Genomic DNA, 23013 nt, shown 5'->3' on the forward strand with positions numbered 1-23013 from the left:
TGTTGTTTAACATCCTCCTGAGATACTAGTTGAATGGAAAATATTTATTGACTACTTCTGCCTTTTTCATTATTATTGCTAATTCTGCCATTTCATCTAGTAATGGACAAATATCATTATTAGGATTCTTTTTGTTCCCAATATACTTAAAAAAACTCCTTATTGTCCTTAACTCTGCTGGCCATAGAGTGCTCCTTGTGTACCTTTGCTTCCCTTATCAATTTTCTACAATTCCTAATGTCTGATTTATGCTGTCATCTTCCTTTTTTCCATTTGTTATACATTACTATTATTTATTTTTTTTTATAGCTGCATTCACTTCTCCTTTAAACCGTGTTTTTTTTTAGCAGTGCATCCTTCTTCCTTAATTGTGAGTCTAAGGGCTTGTCTACACTGACAATTTACAGCACTGCAATTTTCTTGCTCAAGGGTGTGAAAAAACACCCCCCGATCTCAGCAAGTTTCAGCTCTGTAAAGCACCAGTGTAGACAGGTTATGAACGCTGGGAGCAGCGCCTTTCGTGGAGGTGGTTTTGTAGAGCACTGCGAGAGCTCTCTCCCAGCGCTGCACCACGACCACACAAGGCAAGTTAAAGTGCTGCTGCAGCAGGACTGCCACGGCAGCGCTTTAGCATTGCCGGTGTAGACTAGCCCTAAGGCTTTTGGGGCATCTAGTAAAGTGTTCTTAACCAATTCCCAATGATCATTCTCGTTTTTCTGATTACATTTTTCCTCCTAGCTGATTTGGCTCATAATTGTTCTCAGCTTTGTGAAATTATCTCTTTTAAAGCACCAAGTATATAAATTGCCGGTCTGGACTTTATTCTGTTTACACATTATAAAACAAGTCATGGATCACCTACCACTGTAGCTAAAGAACACACATTAGTAAGGAAGCAGTAGCAGCCTCATAAACCTGTCTGTGTGATCTAGCCATAGAAAGGGACAAAGTCTCATCCTGTGCTGGTGTGGGTTATACAGGCACATAATTTGACTCATTTCTTCTGAAAGGCAGAGTGGGGAAATGGACAAGACTTGGCTGTGCAGTATTGGGCACTTCTGTTCTATCGCCAGCTCTGGTTGCAGTGACCTTGCCCAACTGCTGCAAGATGGGTGAACAATTGTGGCCTGCCCTCAGACTGGGGTCTGAGGCCTTGGTTAGTAATGGCTGTGAAGGGCACAGAAATATTAAGGTCAGTAGGTAGAAGAGATGGGATTAGAACCCATGGGCACTTGGTGGTAGCCTGGTACCGTTCCCCCTTGGTTACGGTGTGGGTGGGTATATCTGAACTGCTTGTTTAATTCATCCCCCTTGACTTGTCAGCCTGTGGTATTTGGGGATGGGTCTCAATTGGCCATGGGGTGTTTCCAAGGCTGGGGCCCTGTTGGGGGTGGTTGCAGTGGTACTTGTGGTATAAACTATGAGAGACTTTGCTCATGTTAAATAAGGTTCATAGCATTAGGAATGGGAAATACTCCCCAGGGCTCACATCGAGTTTGCCTCTGCTCTTTGCTGCTGAGCTGTCAGATAATGCAGCTGCTGCTTCCACACAGCAAGGGCATGGATGTGATGCCCAGAGAGAGGGCCCCAGGTCCACGTCCCACCAGTGCAATATGGGTGTGTAAAAGTGCTTTGCACTAGTGTGAGTGGCTATTCAAGGGGCCGGGTGAATTGGAGCCATAAATGTCCAGTCCTTTTTAAGCATCATGCCAAGCTCTTGGCTTCGGTAATACCTTGAGACGGTGAGTTCCACAAGTTAATACCATTACAGCCTAGATTCTCTCCAAGCATTGCCTGGCAGAAGGCAGCATGTGTGTATGGGGAACAGGCGTGTGTGCCTAATGGAGCTGACTATAGGCCCCTTATCTTGGATTCTGGTCTCTGCTGGCCCTAGTGTAAACTAGAGCATCCATGGGACTGCTCCAACCTACGCCACTGGTTTAAGATACCTGAAAGACCCTGTAGCATTGTGTCTTCCCCTATGGCAGATGGAGTGTATGGCTGGTGCAGTAGTTGGCTCTGCTAGGGAGATCCGCTCTGCCAAGGGAATGATCTGCCACCTGATTGTGGCTCCTCTGCCCCATCGAAGCACAACAGGGCTGGGTAGCATTCGTGCGCTTGGCCCTGCATGTTTAAAGAGTTCCTTTGCACTGGTTCTCACTTCTCTACCACTAATTTGTGGGCTGAGCCATTGCTCTGGTCTCCAGAAGACACAAGAGACAGATGTCTTTCCCTGTGCTCAGCCTCCCTGGGAGCCGGCAGGATGTTTCAAGCAGACATTGGCAACCAGAGTTGTTCTGGGGTGGCTGCTCTGACACTGGAGGCGGATGAAAGTCCGAGCTTGTCCTTGTTCGAAGTGAGCCACATTCACCGTATTTGAAAAAGCGAAACTCTGAGAGTTCCTCTGTCATAAACAGATAATAGGAGTTAATAGAACAGAAGTACTTTATATCTCTTTTGACTGTAAAGGGTTAACAAGTTCAGTAAGCCTGGCTGTCACCTGACCAGAGGACCAATCAGGGGACAGGATACTTTCAAATCTTGAGGGAGGGAAGTCTTTGTGTGTGCTGTTAGTTTTTGGTTGTTGTTCTCTCTGGGTGCTGAGAGTGACCAGATGTGCAACCAGGTTTCTCTCCAATCTCCCTTATACAGCTTCTTATAGATTTAAAATAGTGAGTATTTGGCTGGGAGGAGTTCAAATGTGTATTTGGCTGGGAGGAGTTCAGATGTGTAATTGGCTGAAAGGAGTTCAAATGTGTATTTGGCTGGAAGGATTTTAATTTGTACTTGTATACTTAGGCTGGGAGGGTATTCCCAGTGTTTATAGCTGAAAGACCCTGTAACATATTCCATCTTAAATTTACAAAGATAATTTTTACTGTTTTTTCTTTCTTTAATTAAAAGCTTTTCCTGTTTAAGAACCTGATTGTTTTTTTATTCTGGTGTGAGATCCCAGGGGACTGGGTCTGGATCCACCAGGGAATTGGTGGGGAGAAAGGAGGGAAGGAGGCGAGAGAAAGGTTAATTTCTCTCTGTGTTAGAATTACTGTCTCTCTCAGGAAGAGTCTGGGAGGGGGAGAGAGAAGGAGGGGGAAGGTGCTGTTTCCTCTCTGTTTTAAGCTTCAAGGAGTTTGAATCACAGTGCTCTTCCAGGGTAACCCAGGGAGGGGAAGCCTGGGAGAGGTAACGGGGAGGGAAAGGGTTTACTTTCCTTGTGTTAAGATCCAGAGGGACTGGGTCTTGGGGTTCCCCGGGCAAGATCTTGGGGGGACCAGAGTGTACCAGGCACTGGAATTCCTGGTTGGTGGCAGCGCTACGGGTACTAAGCTGGTAGTTGAGCTTAGAGGAATTCATACTGGTACCCATCTTTTGGACGCTAAGGTTCAGAGTGGGGATTTATACCATGACATCCTCAAAGGCTCCCTTGGCACAGGGCTCCCGCTGACAGAGGGAAACAAGCCCCAGCCTCCCAGCCTGTGCTTAATGCTGCGCTGTGTCTAATGCCCCTGGCTGCTCCCAGGAGCTGTGTGGGGAAGGCAGTGCGGGCTGCCTACAAATCCACCAGATCAGCAGCCTTGGCTGGAAATCTGAACGCCTCTGATCCCGCATCTTGGGGTGAGAACGAGCGCTGACCCCAGTCCCTGCCAGGCCAGTGAAGGCGCTGGGTGGGCACTGATGGGCCGTGGGCATTACCTGGCCATTGAGCAGACAGTGCACCAGGAAGATGAAGGCTCCCTGCAGGCTGCTGACGATGGTGAATAAATAGGCCATGACCATGGCTGCTGGGCCGACTTGGAGGAGACCAAGGCTCCATGTGCAGCCCAGAAGGAAGAGTTGGGCGATGGCTTTAAAGGTCAGTAACCTGGATAAAGGCAGATGGAGAGATCCCGTTACAATAACTCTATGGAGAGCAATTGGGTCAGGAGGATCAGGGCAGAGTGGGGTGGAGCTTCCATCCCTGGCTTTCCTATGTGGGACAGGCTTACTGTCAATGCAAACACACTGGGAATTCATTCCTATGGATCCTAGGTATGCTGTTCCCCTCCTGCAATCCCCCACCCCCTCCGGTGCTAAGACATCTGACCCTCCAGGACTGTTTTTTTGCCCTCTCACCTGTGGTCTCTGACAGTGGACACATCTGCATTGAGGGAGAAGAGTCTGTTTCTCAGGATCCACAGGGTCAGCACAAAGAACATTATATTTATCTGTGGGAACAGTGGGAAATATTTCCTGTAAAACATCCCATCTGGGGCCGGTGACTTCAGCTGAGGCAGAGAACGATCCCAGAGGACCGAGCCAAACACTGCACAACCGGGGACTGCTCATTTCCGGTGGGAATTATCCCCTCCCCGTAATATCCCCTGGAAGCTCTCGGTCTGTCCCCTTGCATAGAGCTGGCAGCACAGCCAGGGCTGAGATGGATCAATGGGATCACAGAGGCCAGATGCTGCTCAGAGTTCAATATGGAGCCTCTCCAGTGCAGTCAGCAGTTATTTGGGGCTTACATTGGTGTAACTGAGAGCAGGATCCGGCTCAGAGATTCCAGATCCTGCCTGTAGAATACTCCTTGCCATTTTCAGACTGTAACAAATTCCACACACACCCCCCAACTTCCACAGGGGTAGGGAGGAATATGTAGGGACACTTGTTTCCTCCCCTACAAAAAACATTGCAGAGTGGAGCCCTCTCCCTTCCTTGTTCCTTGGGTCATTAACTCAACTAGACCAAACTCTTCTGTCTTCACTTGGCAAATTTCCTGCTGACGTCCCTGGGAGCTGTGCCCGAGTAACGGCTGCAGGCCTGGGGATACAGCACAGGGACTCATTCAGGGATAGACCACAGCCGATGAGCCAGGTGGGACCTAACTGGGTCTTTCCTTATGTTTTGTGGGCCAGCTTCCCCTCCCTGCTTCACTTAAATCAATGGGGTCGCAGAGGTGAGAGGAGAATGTGGTTCAGTGAGGTACCCACCAGGATTATGGCACAGACTGGACCCAGGAAGCTCCAGTGAAAGCCTCTCTCCAGGCTGAGCCAGCAGCTACAGACAGGGAGGAAGAAGAAAGTGACTTTAATGGGATTACTGCCTTTTTTCAGCCCTGAGTGCAGAGAGGAGGTGTCACAGGGCAGCTGGCTCTCAAAAGCGAGATGGATCTCAGCCTGCCTGTGACATGGCCGACTCTCTTGTGGGCAGCAGGAAAACAGCCTTCCCCATCTACCTCAGCATGTCCTGCTTCCAGCCACCACTTCCTCTTCCACCTCCTCAAATGACCCTTTCTGGTGGATGGGCCAGTATTGATGGAGGGCCAGACATGCAGTGGAGGGACCTTGGCCTAGCTGCATTGAAGGAAGTGGAGCTGCCCTGATTTACACCAGCTGAGGATCTAGCCTGGGGTGTCTAGGACAGACCATGCCCCGTTTTAGTGGAGTCTCTCACTTTAGAGAGGGGATGCTCAGGGATTTGCTCATAGTAAGAAGGTGCATTTGTTTCCTACCCACCGGCCTCACAAACCCAGCCTGGGAGCTGGGAGTCCAGTGGGATCTTTCTGGCTTGCTCTTCCATATCATCAGTGGAGTGAGGAGTGCAGATGTCTGACAGGGGGCACCTCAACTACAGCGCTCAGGGCAGCTTAGTGTCCCTGGGGATGGGAAGGGTCCCAGGGGGACATTCAGCTCCCAGGCAGGGTGAGCAGGGAAATCTAGGTTCAAGTCAGACCTGAGGTGAGCCGGACAAGCACATGGAAGCCCCATCCCAGCTCCCCTTCGGGATGGGCACTGAACGTACTGTGTGGAAGTTTCGTAGCCTTCAGGATTCACCCCTGCAGAAATAGCCACCACCAGGGCTGGGAATCCATAGCCGAACGGGTACATGAATCTCTTCTTGAACCAGCTGGCGCTGGTGTAATTCACGACCTTCAGCTTCTTGATGGTGAGGAAGAGGTGCAGCTCCTCCAGGAACATCCAGGTGAAACAGGCCAGGAAGAGGTTGTGTAGGAGGCCAGCAATGACAGCACACGCCACCTGGGAGAGAGAGAGCCCCAGGACACTGTGGTGGGGAAGAGAAATGCTGAGTATGAGGGAGACCTTCCGGGAGGGGGGAGTGACACCGGGTTTCTTGTTAGCACAGCTCTCCAGGTATAGCGCTCCGCGACCCAGAGATGGAAGGTACCTTGGTTTCTGGAGAGTCCTGCGGGTGCACATTGCTGATGCAGGAAGGGAGCAGAGATTAGTGGTTAAAGGAGGGGAGCAGGGCTCAGGGGAACCAGATTCTGTTCCCAGCCCTGCCACAGAGTCCCTGGGTGACCATAGGCAAGTCACGTAGGAGAGGAATCGAGGCACAGGGAGAGTGTGACATAGGGATAGAACTGGCTGAACTCCAGGGATTGGGGACACTCAGACCACTCAGACCAGTGTGAAGGGGCCTAATGGGGTGGAAACATCCCCCCAGGAACACTCCCTGTGTCCTGCACAGCACAGAATCTAGGGAGAACAAAGGGGTTCAAAGCCACACACCCCAGCCCTGCTGCGAGTGGAGGAACAGAGCAGGGGAGAATCAGGCGGTACCTGAGGGCGGATGCGGGTCAGCGGGGTGAGGAAGAGCAGATTGGCCAGGAAGAGGCAGAGGCAAAGCTGCAGGTGGAGGGAGATGCTGATGTTGCAGATGGAGCGGCACAGGAGGAAGGTGAGGATGGCGAGGAAGAGGCACAGCAGGGAGAGGGTCAGTCCCACGTAGGTGATGATGGTCAGTGGGGAACTCTCCTGTAACACAGCAAAGAGGAAATCACCAGTGACCCCAGCCGAGCCCCCTCAGCTCTGATTCAGCCTTTTCCCCAGCAAAGCCTCCAGTCACTCCAGGGAGAGCTTTGCCCACGGCTGAGTGAGGAGCTCAGGGTCCTGCCCTGTGACCCGAGTCTCACGGTGAGATACCGTCACTGCGATGGGAGCCATTAGGACGGCGAAGCTGGAGAGATGGTCACAGCTGCAGGTGGTGTGAGTACTGTTCGTGTGCACGGCGGTGCAGCCATCCGGAGACCAGCTGCCGCTCTCGGCCACTACTTTCCAGTAGATGCAGAGAGCCTCTTCCTCCTCTTTTTTGGCCTGGAAACACCACAGAATCATCCTTATCCTCACGGGACCACAGAACGTCGGTTCTGTTATTCCATGGCTATAGCAAACTCGAGGTCACCTACAGCTCCACGGCTCTCCCCACGCAGCCCCTAGTGCCCACTGGGGCCATCCCAGTGGCAGCGGAGAGAGAACACAGATCCTGCTGCTGCAAAAGCCCAGGCCCTGCTATTGGAAAAAAGGGTAATAAATCCTTGCCAGCCAATAGCACCATAAGGAATGTGAGCTGAGCAGTTCCGACAGCGTCCAGCAGAGGGCAGTGCTGTGTGCACACATACACATACGCACCCTAACCACTTCATTACCGTATCAAAGAGTTTCATGCTGACTCCCTGAACCCCACTATCTGCACAAAGCGGCTTTCCAGTTATTCCGGCTCAGGGGTGAGCTAGGCGGAGCGCTGACCCTAGAGCACTTTGCACAGCCCTGTGTTGTGCTGTGACCCCCGGTAACCTCCTCCAGTAACACAGCCTCAGTGCATCAGGAATAAGGAGGCCTCCTCTTCTCTGGACCAGCAGGAGCCAGAAAGGCAGCACGGTCCAAACGCCCAGAAGGAGATGGTGCCTTCTATATACCCCTCTGGAGCCCCAGCTGTGGAGCAAAGCGAGGGGATCTCCCTCCGCGCACCTGTCTGTGGCACAGGGTGAAGTCTGCGGATCTGGAGAGGGGAATGGGTCTCCCGTCTCCGACGGCCCCACTCACCACCCTGGAGTTGAGGTGACTCTTCTCCAGCTTCCCACCACCTGGTTGATTTCCCTCGCTGAGACGTCTTGCACTGATGATGGAGTCCAGGATGGAGTAGGAAATAAAAGCAGCAGTCTCCAAACCTGCTGTGAGATGAGATGATCCCTCGTTAGGGAGATGGAGTCGCTATGGCAAAGAATGAGCCGGCCAGGTGCCCAGGGGTCACAATGAGGATTCGGGGCCCTGAATAGGCAGCTGAGGGTCCACGTTACTCTGGTCCCCTACGTCTCCATTTGGGGTTCTATCTAGACTAGGGCGTTCTTGCCCTTTCCATTCTCTGGGCTCACTTCATACCAGAGACCCTCTCATGAGCCATCTCCCCTCTGCACCCCCAAATCTTCACTGCTCGGGGCTCAAGCTGTGGGACAGACAGGAACGAAGGTGCTAGCTCCATGGCCCAAAGCCTGAGAACCACTGGCTCAGCCAGCAAGGAGCACTCCAGGGCTAGAGACAGAGGCCGGGGCCGGCCTGGAGATCCATAGGGAGGGAGGGAGGGAGGGAGGGAGGGAGGAATGGGGGAACCCAGACTGGGGTTCGGTGCCAGGGAACTGCTCTGTGCCGTGGTTTGGGCCCTGGGTTTCGCCATCCCCAGGATGGTACCTTGTGTGGCTACCCCAGTGACTGCATCACAGTGCACGTCCATCGTCTCCTCGTGAGCTCTCAGCTTGAAGACTTTGCTGTGCTGGCTGCAGTTCCCTGTGACGAGCCACTTCTGGATAGCTGCGGGGGGTGGGGGGAGGAATTACAGAGCCCCTCGCTGTGAAACCGCTTCCCTGGGAATCTGTCCATTCTGGGTCAGATCCACCCCCCTCCCACTCCGCTTGGAGCCGGAGGGGCTTCAGAGCTCTTCTGCACTAGGGGAGGGGGAAGTTTGGTGCCCTCCCTCCCGAGTTGCCTGATCACCCCTCCCACATCCCCTCCCCCCATTCTGGCTGTGTCTCCCTGGGGATGCTGCGTCCCCAGCAGGGGGAGTAGTGTGGGTGGGGGGAGGCGCCTGGCTCAGCGTGGCAGCCCCTGGTGGTGGAAAGCCAAATATCACATTTAAACCCTTCTCGGGCATTGCTGTTGCTCCTGGGGGCACTGGCGGGGCTGGGTTATATTTCCTGGTGCAGGGGCAGTGCTGTTCTCTGTCTGTACTGAACACAGGCTCACATCACAATGATATATAGGCTCTAACTTTCAGTGGATTTGGGGCACAGAGTGTAACCCCATATCTCACAGCAGCCAGCAGGTGGCGCTGAAAGCCACACGTCCCCCCTCACCCAGAGACTCTGTCGTCACGTTCTGTGTTGTCCTCTCCAGAGACCGGAGAGCAGTGGCCAGTGCAGCCAGTTCCACGCTCTGCAGCAGGACGGTCACGGCCGACCCCTGTCCGTGTCTCTGCTGTCCCAGAGGGAGGTGCTGTTCAGGAGGGCATTGAAACGGAGAGTCATGTTCTGGGGACAGGAAAGGAAAAGCCCTGGGAGTGAGGAGTCCGGGGGTTCAGGTGCCACGTCCCACGTGTTCCCAGGGGGTGTCGGGCATCACAGCCAATGCCAGTTCAGGAGGCAGCAATGCTCTCAGAGGGGGGAGCCCTATACAAGGGAGGTCCACTGAGGCTGACTCAGGACCCCACTGGGACCTGAAGCTAACTGGGGCTAGAACCCTTTGTCCTTCCTTCTTCACTCCTGCTCCCTCATCCCTCCATTACAGATGTCATGGAACAACATTGTCACAAGCCCATGGTTTCCTACGCTGTCGCTATGCTGCATCAGGCAGCTGCTCAGAAATGTCTGGCAGGGCAGGGATAGGGCACATATCCTGGTGCCTGAAACTCTCAGGTCACTGACACATGAGTTGAAGGAGAATCCCCATTAACTGTTAGCAGTATAGCACCTCTGATGAACAACAACGGTTCTGAACACTAGACGGCGCATGCGGGTGGATAACACAAATGTGAACTCACACAAACACCACTAGTGGGTGCACCCCCCCCCACAGCAGTGGAGGGCACAGATCTTGTCTGAGGAGTATCTATATGTCTCCCTCCCCTCCAGTGAGACTCCTAACCTGGCACAGCAGCACGCAGGGCTCTGAGGCACACTCAGGGGCACTAGCCTGCAGGGCACATTTAAGGGGCGGAGCCTCTCATCTCCAGTGATAACGCCGCACTCCCATCTCCAGACATGGACATGAAACTGTCTAATGTTGAAATAAAGAAAGAGCAAAAACTGCTGCTCCTCTGCTCCGCTTTTCCTGCAGAGAGACCCAGGGCAGAGGTGAGTTCTGCAGCTGCAGAAGGGTGATTGACATTGGTGTTTGCCTTATGCAGGGACCTGATCCTGACACCCCACATTGAGTGAATAAAGCTTTTATATCGGATGTGTCCAGGACATGTACAATGGTTCTGTTGCCACAGCGAAAGGTTCGTGTGGAGAAAGGAAACAGTTTCTAGTAACAGCTGGAATACATCAAGGCTTGGGACTAAGCCCTTTTTTGTTCATATTGGTGCTGGGTGCATTGACAGAAAGCAGCCAGAGAGGAGTCCCCTGGCACGTCTTTTACAGATGTTGTAGTGCTCGTGTTGAGAGAGGAAAGAGGAAGTGAAGGAAGATGCAGAGAGACACGGAAGTGCATATTGGAAAGAAACGGCATGAAAATCAGCAGAAGAAATCAGAGTATATGGTCTATAGATTCAGTGCTCTCCTGCAGGAAGACAAGGGGTGTGTAAGTCTGGGGACCAGCCGCTAGCAAAACTACAGAAGTTTTAGAAGGTTTGATATCGATTTGCAAATACCTAGAAGATAAGGTGATAAATAACAGTCAGCATGGATTTGTCAAGAATAAATCCTGTGAAATCAACCTGACAGCTTCCTTTGGCAGGGTAACAAGCCTTGTGGCTGGGGGAAGCGGTAGATGTGGTATATCTTGACGTTAGTGAGGTTTTTGACACTGTCTCACGTGACATAAACAAACTAGAGAAATACAATCTATATGCAGCCACTCTAAGGTAGGTGCATAACTAGTTGGAAAACCGTTCCCAGCGAGCAGTTATCAGTGGTGCACAGTCAAGCTGGAAGGGCATAACAAGTGGGGTCCCTCAGGGATCAGAGATGGGTCCGGTTCTGTTCAATATTTTCATCAGTGATTTAGATCATGGCACACAGAGAACACTTATAAAGTTCGTGGACGATCCCAAGCTGGGAGGGCTTGTAAGTGCTGTGGAGGATCGGACTAAAATTCAAAATGATCTGGACACACTGGAGAAATGGTCTGAAGTAAATAGGATGAAGTTCAAGAAGGACAAATGCAAAGTTCTCCATTTAGGAAAGAACAATCAGTTGCCCACATACCAAATGAGAAATGACTGCCTAGGAAAAGGCACTGCGGAAAGGGCTCTGGGGGTCATAGTGGATCACAAGCTAAATAAGGCCTGGTCTACACTATGCGTTTATTTCAAATTTAGCAGCATTAAACGGAATTAACGCTAAACCCATCCACACAATGAAGCTCTTTATTTCGATATAAAGGGCTCTTAATATAGATATCTGTACTCCTCCCCGAGAAGGGGAGTAGTGTTGTGTCATAACTTTAGTCCCAGATTTGGACCTTAGCGTCCAAAATATGGGGGTTAGCATGAAAAACCTCCAAGCTTAGTTACCAGCTTGGACCTGGTACTTGCTGCCACCACCCAAAAAATTAGAGTGTTTTGGGGCACTCTGGTCCCCCTGAAAAACCTTCCCTGGGGACCCCAAGACCCAAATCCCTTGAGTCTCACAACAAAGGAAAATAATCCTTTTTCCCTTCCCCCCTCCAGGTGCTCCTGGAGAGATACACAGACACAAGCTCTGTGAATCCAAACAGAGTGACTCCCCCTCTCCGTTCCCAGTCCTGGAAACAAAAGCACTTTCCTCTTCACCCAGAGGGAAAGCAAAATCAGGCTAGCAAATCCAACACACACAGATCTCCCCCTGATTTCTTCCTCCCACCAATTCCCTGGTGAGTACAGACTCAATTTCCCTGAAATTTCCCAGTAAAGAAAACTTTAACAGGTTTTAAAAAGAAAGCTTTATATAAAAAAGAAAGAAAAATACATACAAATGGTCTCTCTGTATTAAGGTGACAAAATACAGGGTTAATTGCTTAAAAGAAATATGAATAAACAGCCTTATTCAAAAAGAATACAAATCAAAGCACTCCAGCACTTATATTTATGCAAATACCAAAGAAAAGAAACCATATAACTTACTATCTGATCTCTTTGTCCTTACACTTAGAAACAGAAGATTAGAAAGCAGAAACTACCTCTCCAAAGCTCAGAGAAAGCAGGCAGACAGAAAACAAAGACCTCAGACACAAAATTCCCTCCACCTAAAGTTGAAAAAAATCCGGTTTCCTGATTTTTCCTCTGGTCAGGTGCTTCAGGTGAAAGAGACATTAACCCTTAGCTATCTGTTTATGACATGTTGAAATCGGTATTGCCATTTCGGATTAGGGTTGGTGTGGCTGCAATTCAATGATATTGGCCTCAGGGAGCTATCCCACAGTGCACCATTGTGACCACTCTGGACAGCAGTCTGAACTCAGATGCACTGACCAGGTAGACAGGAAAAGCCCTGCGAATTTTTGAATCTCATTTCCTGTTTGCCCAGTATGGAGAGGTGATCAGCACAGGTGACCATGGAGAGCTCATCAGAACAAGTAACCATGCAGTCTGAGAATCGAAAAAGAGCTCCAGCATGGATGGCACGGGAGGTACTGGATCTGATCACTGTATGGGCAGAGGATTCCGTGCTAGCAGAACTACGTTCCAAAAGACGAAATGCCAAAACATTTGAAAAAATCTCAAGGGGCATGATAGAGAGAGGCCACATTAGGGACTCACTATAGTGCCATGTGAAAGTTAAGGAGCTCAGACAAACCTACCAGAAAACCAATGAAGCAAATGGAAGGTCCGGGGCAGAGCCACAGACATGCCACTTCTATGCTGAGCTGCATGCAATTCTAGGTGGGGCCGCCGCCTTTATCCCATCCCTGACTGTGGATTTCGAGGAGGGGGTAATCTCTGCCATGCCTGAGGATTCTGCGGACAGAGAAGATGATGAGGAGGAGGAGGCCGACGAGCTTGAGGAGAGCACACAGCTCTCCGTTCTCCCCAACAGCCAGGATCTTTTTCTCCGCCTGACTGAAGTACCCTCCCAACCCTCCCAAGGCGGTATCCCAGACCATGAAGCCAAGGATCACAAGCTAAATAAGAGTCAACAGTGTAATGCTGTTGCAAAAAAACCAAACCTCATTCTGGGATGTATTTGCACAGCAGTTCTCAAACTTTCCTACTGGTGACCCCTTTCACATAGGAAGCCTCTGACTGCAACCCCCCTTATAAATTAAAAACACTTTCTTTTACATTTAACACAATTATAAATGCTGGAGGCAAAGGGGGGTTTGGGATGCAGACTGACAGCTCATGACACCCCCATGTAATACCCTCATTCCCTCCTGAGGGGTCCTGAACCCCAGTTTCAGAACCCCTGTACTAGCGGGAGTGTTGTAAGCAAGACACAAGAAGTAATTCTTCCGCTCTGCTAGAGGGATAAGGAGGATCGAGTCCTAGCGATGAAAGAAACCAACACAGAATTTCCCTGATCTTGAATGAGGTTTACAGGGGTCACCATAATACCATCAGCAAAGGTTTTTGTCTGGGAATTTCTGTATTGGCTGATCTCTGTGCACATGCCAGTCCTGTGCTGCCAACAGTTTAACGTGTGGCTGCTCCAAAATCCCTTCCTTCCTCCCCAGCTCACTCTGTCTCTCTCTCCCATCCATTTACACTCGGCTTTGCCTGTCCCTCCTGCTCCCATCTCTGAGGCTTCCTGAAGTGTTTCCATCTGCTCTGCAGAGAGACCTGCTGGGTACAGACACCTCTGCCCATTGGGGAGAACCCACCTTTACATTTGCCTTAGCCCTGCTGTGCTGCCGACCAGGAGCTGCCCAAGGTAAGCGCCACCTGAGCCCCCTCTGGCACCCAAACCCCCTTCCAGGGCCTGTATCCCGCTCCCCCTCCTGCACCCCAACCCCTTGCCTGAGCTCTGAGCCCCATCCCCGAGCCTGAACCCCACATCCCCACCTGCATGCCAACCCCATTCCCCAGGCTTGACTTGGAGCCTGCACCCCCTTTCACACCCCAACCCCCTGCCCCAGTCTGGGGAAAGTGAGTGAGGGTGGGAGACAGCGAGCGGCAGAGGGAGAGGGATGGAGTAGGCAGTGCAGGGGCCTCGGGGAAGGGTGTTTGGGTTTGTGTGATTAGACAGTTGGCAACCCTAGGGAAGAGACGCCTGGCTCCTGGCAGCCCTGCTGACCCCCCCTGTCCTGCTTCTGGTGTAATCCTGGCCTGGCCCTGGCACAGCCCCTGCTCCGCTCCAGAAGCCAGACCCAGGCACATTGGTGGCTGTGGCTCTGAGACAAACAGAAACACCGCAGTGGACGGACAGGCTGGGCTGGAGGGAGGTGGGAGCCTGGAAGCTGAACCCTCCCCAGCTAAGGCTGAGACCCAGAGGGACCCCGTCCATGGGGGGTAGGGGGCTGGCGCACTGTCCCAGACCAGTTCCCAGCTAGCTGCCCCCTGGGCCAAGACCTCTGCCTGTGTAACCCAGGCTCTTCCCAGCTCTGCTAGCTGCCCCCTCCATGCATCTCGTGGCAGGACCCACCTTCGCACATGGTTGAGTTCCTGGTGGAGAGGACGTAGCCGGCCCAGCACTTACACCGGTAGCTCCCGATGGTGTTGATACGAGTGGCCTTGGAGCTGCAGATATCTGGGGAAAGGTTGAAAGAACTGGGCATATTTTGTCCAGAGACAAGATGGCTGATGGGAGACATGATAACAATCTGCAAATATACAAAAGGTTGTTATAAAGAGGACTGTGATCAATTGGTGCCCATGTCCATCAAGGGTAGGACAAGAAGGAATTGGCTTAGTTAGCAGCAAGGGAGATTTCGGTTAGATATTAGGAAAAACTTTCTAACTCTAAGGATGGTTCAGCACAGGAACAAGTGATCTAGGGAGGCTGTGGAATCCCTGTTATTGTGGGGGGTTAAGAACAGATTGGACAAACATCTGCCAGAGATGGTCTAGATGCACTTGGTCCTGCCTCAGCGCATGAGGGTGATTGTTTGATCTCCTGAGGTCCCTTCAACTCCACATTTCTGTGATTCTGTGATTCTGTGAAGTGCTAGGCCCTCTGCACTGTGGTCATTTTCCCCCTTAGGGTATCAGGTACTTAGCAAGGTAAATATTTTTCGGGCAGGGAGAAGTGGTAGGGCAGAAGGAAGAAGAGCAGGGCATGCTGAGAAAACAGTGCTTTCTTGCGTGCAGTGCTGTCGGTTGATACGATATAATGTAACAGGACATGAGTCAACTTGGCTTCCTGTCTAAGTTATCGAAGATTAGGAGGCTGCAATGCTTAAAATCCTCAGAATTTGACCTCCTGCCCTGATAGCATCTGAGCCACCGTGGGAACCCGAGGTGACGCGTATCCATTGGGTGAGTGGAACAAAGTCCATGGGCTGAATTCGGGTGGGGCCAGGAGAGTGCAGAGGGGCCTACGGGTCTGTCTGCACCGGGGCTGGAAGGTGAGTGTTCCAGCTCGAGAAGACATAGTCACACTAGCTCTCATCCAGCTAGAAATAGACGTGTTACCGTGGTGGTGGGAGAGGCTGGCCACCCTGAGTGTGTACCTGTGGATTGGACAGGATTGTAGTCGGGGCAGGGAGACTGTCCTGTTGCTTGCCCATGTGTGGCCACACTTCAAGTTTTTGCAGAGCAAGCCTGGGTCTGTCTCCTCGAGCTAGAGTTTACCCCTAGGCGTACACTACATTGGTGTAACGTGCAATTTCCTCTGCTAACTCCAATGCTCACGTTGCACCAGCTGAGACTCAATGCAGATTCTCTGAAACACTCTTAGATTTACTGGGCCAGATTCTTGGGGCTGGCTGAGATGGGCTCACTTTGAGACCAGAGCGTGGTGGGGTCCCAGATGGCTTTTCACTCCTTTCACAGCTACTGAATCACAGGGAATAACTATGGATCAATCTGGTTAAAATCTATTTCGAAGTGTTCACCCATATATGCTGGGTTAATGTATTACATGATCAATAGGTATGATTCAAATTACATATATTAATATGGATAGTATGTGCTTAACACATGTTAGGATATAGATATTCAAGCCTGTCTGCAAAGGCCTATACTTTAAGAATTTAGGTGTGTTTTTATCCCTTAGCTACTTACAGAGGTATAAAAGAAAGAATCAAAATAATTGTCTATCTGTGTAAGGGCCTTCTCTCACTGGGACAGTCTGAGTCCCTGTTTAGTCATATGGAAATAAGGCAATCAGAAGCTGTTAGGAAGGTGATCCGATCTATCACCTCCAGAGAAAGGGAAGAGCCTAGAAGATATGAAAGGAAATTTAGTTTGATAGTTTTCTGTCTGGTAAGAACTTACTTATTAATAGACACAGCTGAGAAACCCTTATGTCTGTATAAATGTAGTTGTGAAATCCTCACTTCTGTATTGTTTTGTATGTTTATTTGCATGGTCTCTGTCTGGTTCTGTGATTGTTTCTGTCTGCTGTATAATTAATTTTGCTGGGTGTAAACTAATGAAGGTGGTGGGATATAACTGGTTAGCTAATCATGTTACAATTTGTTAGGATTGGCTAGGTAAATTTTAGTAGAGGCAATGATTGGTTAAGGTATAGCTGTGAATATTTCTATATAAATTTAGGGGCAAATAGGAAGTAAGTTGGGATTCGAAAATAAGGAAACACGAACTTGAATTTAAGCTTGCTGGAAGTTTACCCTGATAAACATTGAATTGTTCGCACCTTCGGACTTCGGGTATTGTTGCTCTCTGGTCACGCGAGAAGGACCATGGAAGGGTGAGAGTGAAGGAATAAACCATCTAACAACACAAATAATATCCCATTGTATATACACCTCTAGCCGTTAGATAGCCTGGAATAGTGGCCTGTATCTTCCTATAATCTTATTCATCTATGCTAAGTACCCCATAACACCTTGCATTAGCCAGGAAAACTGTCAGGATCAGCACACATGGGTGTTCTACTGTAGTAACAGGCAGGGAGTTATTTTCATTGGAATGTCCCAAAGATAAGGACAATATATACAGGACAAGTCTAGGAGCTGCATCACACTCTTGGTACCTGGAATTCCTGAGTCCAGGACAAAGAGCTAAGGGGTACTGTGTGGTACCAGGAAAAACAAGGTAGAAAGGTTATTGGTTAAGGATAGCCTCACAGGGTGCATAGAGTACCTCTTTCCTTGTATACAGGTTGGGTATAGAAAGGACAGCTTTAGGGGTATGTATGTGGACACAAGCCTTCTTTGTAAGGTGAATTCAGCACTGCTGCAGGAGACAGGTTCCTGAAAATTGGAGTTGTATTGAACCTTTGTTCCTGTAATATGCTGTTACTGACTTTTAGCAATAAACCAGACCGATATTGGTTATTTGGTCTCTTGGGCATATTGCATAACGAACCAAGATGTGGTCAAGCTATTGACCATAGGGTTTACAAACAGAAAGGAAACCCAGAATCTTCAGAACTGGAAAAGTTTCAGAGTGGTATCTGTGTTAGTCTGTATCAGCAAAAAATAACGAGGAGTCCTTGTGGCAGCTTAGAGACTAACAAATTGATTTGGGCATAGATTCATAGACTCTAGGACTGGAAGGGACCTCGAGAGGTCATCGAGTCCAGTCCCCTGCCCTCATGGCGGACCAAATACTGTCTAGACCATCCCTGATAGACATTTATCTAACCTACTCTTAAATATCTCCAGAGATGGAGATTCCACAACCTCCCTTGGCAATTTATTCCAGTGTTTAACTACCTGACAGTTAGGAACTTTTTCCTATTGTCCAACCTAAATCTCCCTTGCTGCAGTTTAAGCCCATTGCTTCTTGTTCTATCATTAGAGGCTAAGGTGGACAAGTTTTCTCCCTCCTCCTGATGACATCCTTTTAGATACCTGAAAACTGCTTTCATGTCCCCAATTCTTTCAGCCTTCCTTCATAGGTCATGTTCTCAAGACCTTTAATCATTCTTGTTGCTCTTCTCTGGATCCTCTCCAATTTCTCCACATCTTTCTTGAAAAGCATAAGCTTTTGTAGGCTAGAATTCACTACATCAGATCCATGGAGTTGAAAATACAGTAGCAGGTATAAATACACAACATATGAAAAGATGGGAGTTGCCTTACCAAGTGGGAGGTCAGTCAATTCAATTAACAATAGGATACCAAGGGAGGAAAAATCACTTTTGTAGTGGTAATGAGAGTGGCCATTTCAAACAATTGACAAGAAGGTGTGAGTAACAGTAGGGTCAAATTAGTATGGGGGAAATGAGGTTTTGTAATTACCCAGCCACTCCCAGTCTTTATTCAAGCCTAATTTGATAGCGTCCAGTTTGCAAATTAATTCTAGTTTTGCAGTTTCACGTTGGAGTCTGTTTTTGAAGATTTTTTGTTGAAGAACTGCCACTTTTAGGACTGTTAGTGAGTGACCAGGGAGATTGAAGTGTTCTCCTATTGGTTTTTGAATGTTATAATTCCTGAAGTCAGATTTGTGTCCATTTAGTCTTTTGCGAGAGACTGTCCGGTTTGGCCAATGTACATGGCCTGAATAAAGACTGGGAAGCAGATATTAATGAGTGTCTGGGGCTCAGTGGAGTAAACTGAGGACCCAACATCAACTGTACCAATGTGACTGGGAATTACTCCTGCAGCTGCATTGATGGATATGAGTCCAGGCCTGGGAAAGCCAAATTCCCGTACGCGAGTGAGAACAGCTGCCAGGGTGAACTCTCCCCTTGCTGCCACTACTCCCTGCTCAGTCCCCCACACCCCTGGGCTCATTCCAGGCCTGGTGCTGCAGCCAAGGCTGCTGCCGTCTGCGGCAAAGGCACCTGATCCACTCACCAGGGCTGTGATCAGCCGTGACCCTCAACTGCTGCCCCAGCACATGGGGGCCAGGATCTCCCCTGGCTCGGTGTTTGGATTGGGACTAAACCCCTAGGTTTGCAGAAAAGCACTAGGGAGACGGGTGGGAAGCCTCGCTGCTAGGGCCCCCCTGAGCCTGGGAAGGAGCCTCATATATGGTCCATAGCCATAGCAGAGTGCGCTCTGCCCCCTATGGGCTCTGGGGAGCAGAGAATAGGCACAGCACAGTGTGCCCCAGCCATGCCCCTGATCCTCCGCCATGGGTCCTGGGGAGCAGAGAATAGGCACAGTCCCTGATGCTCTAGCCTGGCCCCCAATCTGCCCTGACTGGCCCCAGGGTGCTGAGAATAGCCACAGCGCAGGGTACTACAGCCATGCCCCGAACCACCCCCTTCAACAGGCGGCCGGCATGGTGGGTGTAGGGCCCTTACACCAGCTCCAGGCTGGCTGGGGAGGCCCCTGCACAGGATGGGGGGATTGTCAGAGACCATTATGCTGCCACAGTGGCCCAGCAGGGCCTCGGTGTAGCTGTGAATCTGACCTTTGACTGTTTAATACTCAGGACACTGGTCACCTGGGTCCTGGGACTCCCGTTGCGCAGGTCACTACAGGTGGGTGCACTGGCCGCATGTCGGGGGTCTGAGGGCTTCGGCCATAGACCCCCGAGTGCCATCAGAGAGCAAACAAACTAATTTAAAGGAACACCATCCCATTCCCCCACACTCCCCTGGGCGCAGTCCACCCACCCTTCTCCTATGCTCCATGGGAGAGGTGGGGCTGGGTGTATCCCAAATGGGGAGGGGATCCATCAGGCTGGGGTCTTTAACGCTGAGTGTGGCTTCCCTTCTTGTGACTAGCTCCACTTCAGCACCTCCTTTCTTCTCTCCACCATTGCAGCTCCCGGATTCGCGGCTGCCCCGTGTCTAAACCATCCAGCCAGGTCATGCTGTGATCCCCATTCTGGGGGAGCCTTTCAAAGTCAGACCCCTCTGTCTTATGCCTGCTAGAGAAACCCTTCCTCTGGAGCTCCTAGCCCCCTTGCCTCAGGGCCCCACCATCAGGCCCAGCCCTCGGGCTGTAGAGAAGCCCCACCTGTCCCCTCCCAGGCGAGCTTCCTTTTAGCTAGCGCCCTGCACACAGCCCAAGTCACTTCCCCTTTGCAGCTTAACTGGCTGATATGGCCCCCTCTTAACCCCATTCTGTCAGGGCTGATGCAGGGAGGGGATCGCAGAGTCCTGGTCTGGATAAGATTTGGTCCCCAGTCTGGGATGGGGTGGGAGACGTTGTGCTGCAGGGATTGGGGCCCTTCAAATAGCAGGGAAGAAAGGAGAATAAAATGAGTGGAAGGGTAGATGGAGCAGACAGACTGACCGACAGACCACGCCCCCTGCAATGGGTTGGGGGTGTCTCCATGGTCATTCGCCCCCAGTGCACCCCCTGCCCTGCTATGTGTGACCCCCTCCCACCCTGCTGTCCCTTCTTAGACATTGATGAGTGCTGCAAGACCTCAGATATCTGCAGTCCCAAGGTCATGTGTATCAACACGAATGGGAGCTACTGGTGTAAGTGCCGGGCTGGCTACGTCCCCTCCAACAGGAACACAACCCTGTGCCAAGGTGGGTCCTGCCACGAGGGGCATGGAGGGAGCACCTGAGGGGGCTGAGCAGAGTCTGAGGCTACATAGGCAGAGGTCTTGCCCGAGAGGGCAGGGAGCTGAGAACAGGTCTGGGATGTCGCACCAGACCCCCTGCTCCCCATGGACGGGGTCCCTCTGATTCTCAACCCTAGCTGGGGAGGGCTCATCCTCAAAGCCCTCACCTCCCTCCAGCCCAGCCTGTCCATCCACTGGGGTGTTTCCAGTTGTCTCAGAGCCACAGCCACCGGCGTGCCCATGTCTGGCTTGGGGAGCGGAGGGATTCTCCCTTCCCTCCATGCAGGAAGGTGATTCCGGAAGCAGAATGACTGTATCCAATTGGGCAAGGAATGTGGGTGAAGCCAACACCAATGAAGATGCCTGTACACCAAGGCAAGGAGGCTCTGTAACAAAATGGAGGAACTAGAGCTACTGCTGCAGGAAGTGGAACCAGACACTGCAGGGATAACAGAAACCTGGTGGAACAGACATGGCTGGAGTCCAGGGATTGAAGGGTACGTGCTGTTCAGGAAAGACAGGAACAAAGGCAAAGAAGAAAACCCTTGAGCCATCAGTTTACCCATAAACAAAGCTAGTGTTCTCCCTCGAACCATTGTATGTTCTCTACAACCCCTCCCCCCACCTCTGCCCAAGTGAGGGTTCTGATGTATAGATCCAAGCTCTGCATCAGTTCCACTGGGATTCCATCTCCTGACTGATCGTGCTGGGGCTCTGCCTGTCTCCAGCACTCAGGACTCTGAGCTACCACCATCACCTGGGAACTCCGACCAGTTCAAGCCTTATGGAGTGGGTGAGATCCATCCCTCTCTCTCCGTTTTCTTTTCTACCTCAGGTATTAACCTTTAAAATGTAACTGTTATGTTTGTTTAGCCCTCCTGGTGTAGTTATCACTATGATTCAATACATAACTTCTATGCTTCAGCTGGTTGCTTCTCTCTCTTCTCTGAATTTTAACCTTTTGTGTTTTAGCTTCCCCCCTTTACTCTGCAGCGACGCTTCTTGTACGTAAGCTAAAGATCCCTGTAGTGCCCCCAAAATACTGTGGGGTTTGCTCATCAAGTGGGTTACTACCAGTACAATTGTAATGTGAAAATGGGATAGAGATGTGTTAAACTTGGGGAACATCGGGGTTGGGGGAGGGAGCTGAAAGTGCTGGTCAACCCAGCTGATTGAGTAGAGGAACGCATGAGGGGATCAGCTGGAGAGTGCTGATTGACCTGATCCTCTCAGACTTGCTCTGCTAGTGTGTGTGTGCACATGTTCATCTAGTTCTAGGGCTGGAGGAACCCAGCCCTGGGGAACCTAGGTCCTGCAGGGTAGCTCCATTGGGAGGGGACTTGCAGAAGGAACTAGTAGAGCTCCATATGAACACACAAGCGACTTTCACAGCACATTAATAGAATTACAGAACCCCTCCCCTAGAAGAGTAACCCTGATAAATGAGCCAACCTCCAAAGTGACAGGCACAACTGGGAACAGCATACAAAAAGCCCTTTTCCTTCCTCAGGAAAGCTGGATCCCAGGCATGTTGGTTAATGCTGCTGGGAGATTGCTTTAGGTGAAAAACTGCTGTAATAATTGATTTTAGACACTAAGAAGCATGTTATGATTTTCATTTTATATGTAACCAGTTCTGTTTCCATGATCTTGACCGGTACCTCTTAAATCTTAATCTTTGATAAAAAATTTAGGATTATTCCACTATACTTATGTCTCAATGCTGTGAGCTTATAAAGATCTGATCCTGAGCTGTACCAATCAAGCTGCTTAGATTCTGTTCCTCGGTAATTTCTGTGAGTGTCCTGTAACAGTAACCTGATGCTACTGGGGGACTCTTTCAGAGGAGCCTGGGGGCTGCGGTGCAACTAGTGTTACCGTGCAAGGCAGAGCAAGGGCTGGCAGAGCCCTATGGAGATTGGTAGGCTGGCTAACAGACCGGTGGTGTTATGCTTGACTAGATATCAGCTCCATGAGAAAATTTTCCTCCTGATCAACTGTTCTCCTGCACTGGACGCAGGAGAAGTAGGAATCAGCTAAATCTGCAGCAAGGGAGATTTAGGTTAGATATTAGGAAAAACTTTCTAACTATAAAGGTAGTTAAGTTCTGGAATAGGCTTCAAAGGGAGGTTGTGGAATCCCCGTCACCGGAGGTTTTAAAGAACCTATTGGACAAAGAGCTGTCAGGGGCGGTCTAAGTATAGTGCTGGATGGGATGATATTTCTAGGACCTTCTCAGGCCTACATTTCTAGGATTCTCTGAACTGTGGAGTTTAACTGGTGAGCTCCGCAGTGAACTGCCCCATCAGCCTTCACCCAGCTCTAGTCCAATGTGAATTATTAACAAAATGAGCTGGTCCCCGACATGAAGATGTCACAAGACCAGTGAGCACAGCAGGACATTCCCTATCAGAGATACTCAATGACAGTCGTTCCTTGTAGTGCAGTGGGGGAAGCTAGGGAATCCAATGGTTCCTCTCAGATAAAGTCTTGCAGGAGGACACA

General features: G+C 50.4%; 3 protein-coding genes across 3 annotated transcripts in view; all 3 read right to left on the reverse strand.

Moving 5' to 3' along the window:
• Positions 1 to 10038, reverse strand: part of LOC127030049 (adhesion G protein-coupled receptor E3-like) — a 32328-nt gene extending 22290 nt beyond the window's left edge. The window contains 11 exon segments of the mRNA XM_050915958.1: positions 3694 to 3862; positions 4114 to 4205; positions 4971 to 5037; positions 5782 to 6017; positions 6561 to 6755; positions 6924 to 7094; positions 7749 to 7948; positions 8466 to 8585; positions 9128 to 9232; positions 9235 to 9301; positions 9985 to 10038. Of these exon segments, the coding sequence (XP_050771915.1) occupies positions 3694 to 3862; positions 4114 to 4205; positions 4971 to 5037; positions 5782 to 6017; positions 6561 to 6755; positions 6924 to 7094; positions 7749 to 7948; positions 8466 to 8585; positions 9128 to 9232; positions 9235 to 9301; positions 9985 to 10038 (1476 nt within the window).
• LOC127058928 (maestro heat-like repeat-containing protein family member 2B) overlaps positions 1 to 23013 on the reverse strand; it is an 852871-nt gene that overhangs the window by 805246 nt on the left and 24612 nt on the right. The gene's annotated exons all lie outside the window — the stretch shown is intronic.
• LOC127058925 (uncharacterized) overlaps positions 1 to 23013 on the reverse strand; it is a 613715-nt gene that overhangs the window by 585417 nt on the left and 5285 nt on the right. The window lies entirely within an intron of this gene.

The sequence above is a fragment of the Gopherus flavomarginatus genome, chromosome 10 (assembly GCF_025201925.1).
Source record: "Gopherus flavomarginatus isolate rGopFla2 chromosome 10, rGopFla2.mat.asm, whole genome shotgun sequence".
Taxonomy (NCBI): domain Eukaryota; kingdom Metazoa; phylum Chordata; order Testudines; family Testudinidae; genus Gopherus; species Gopherus flavomarginatus.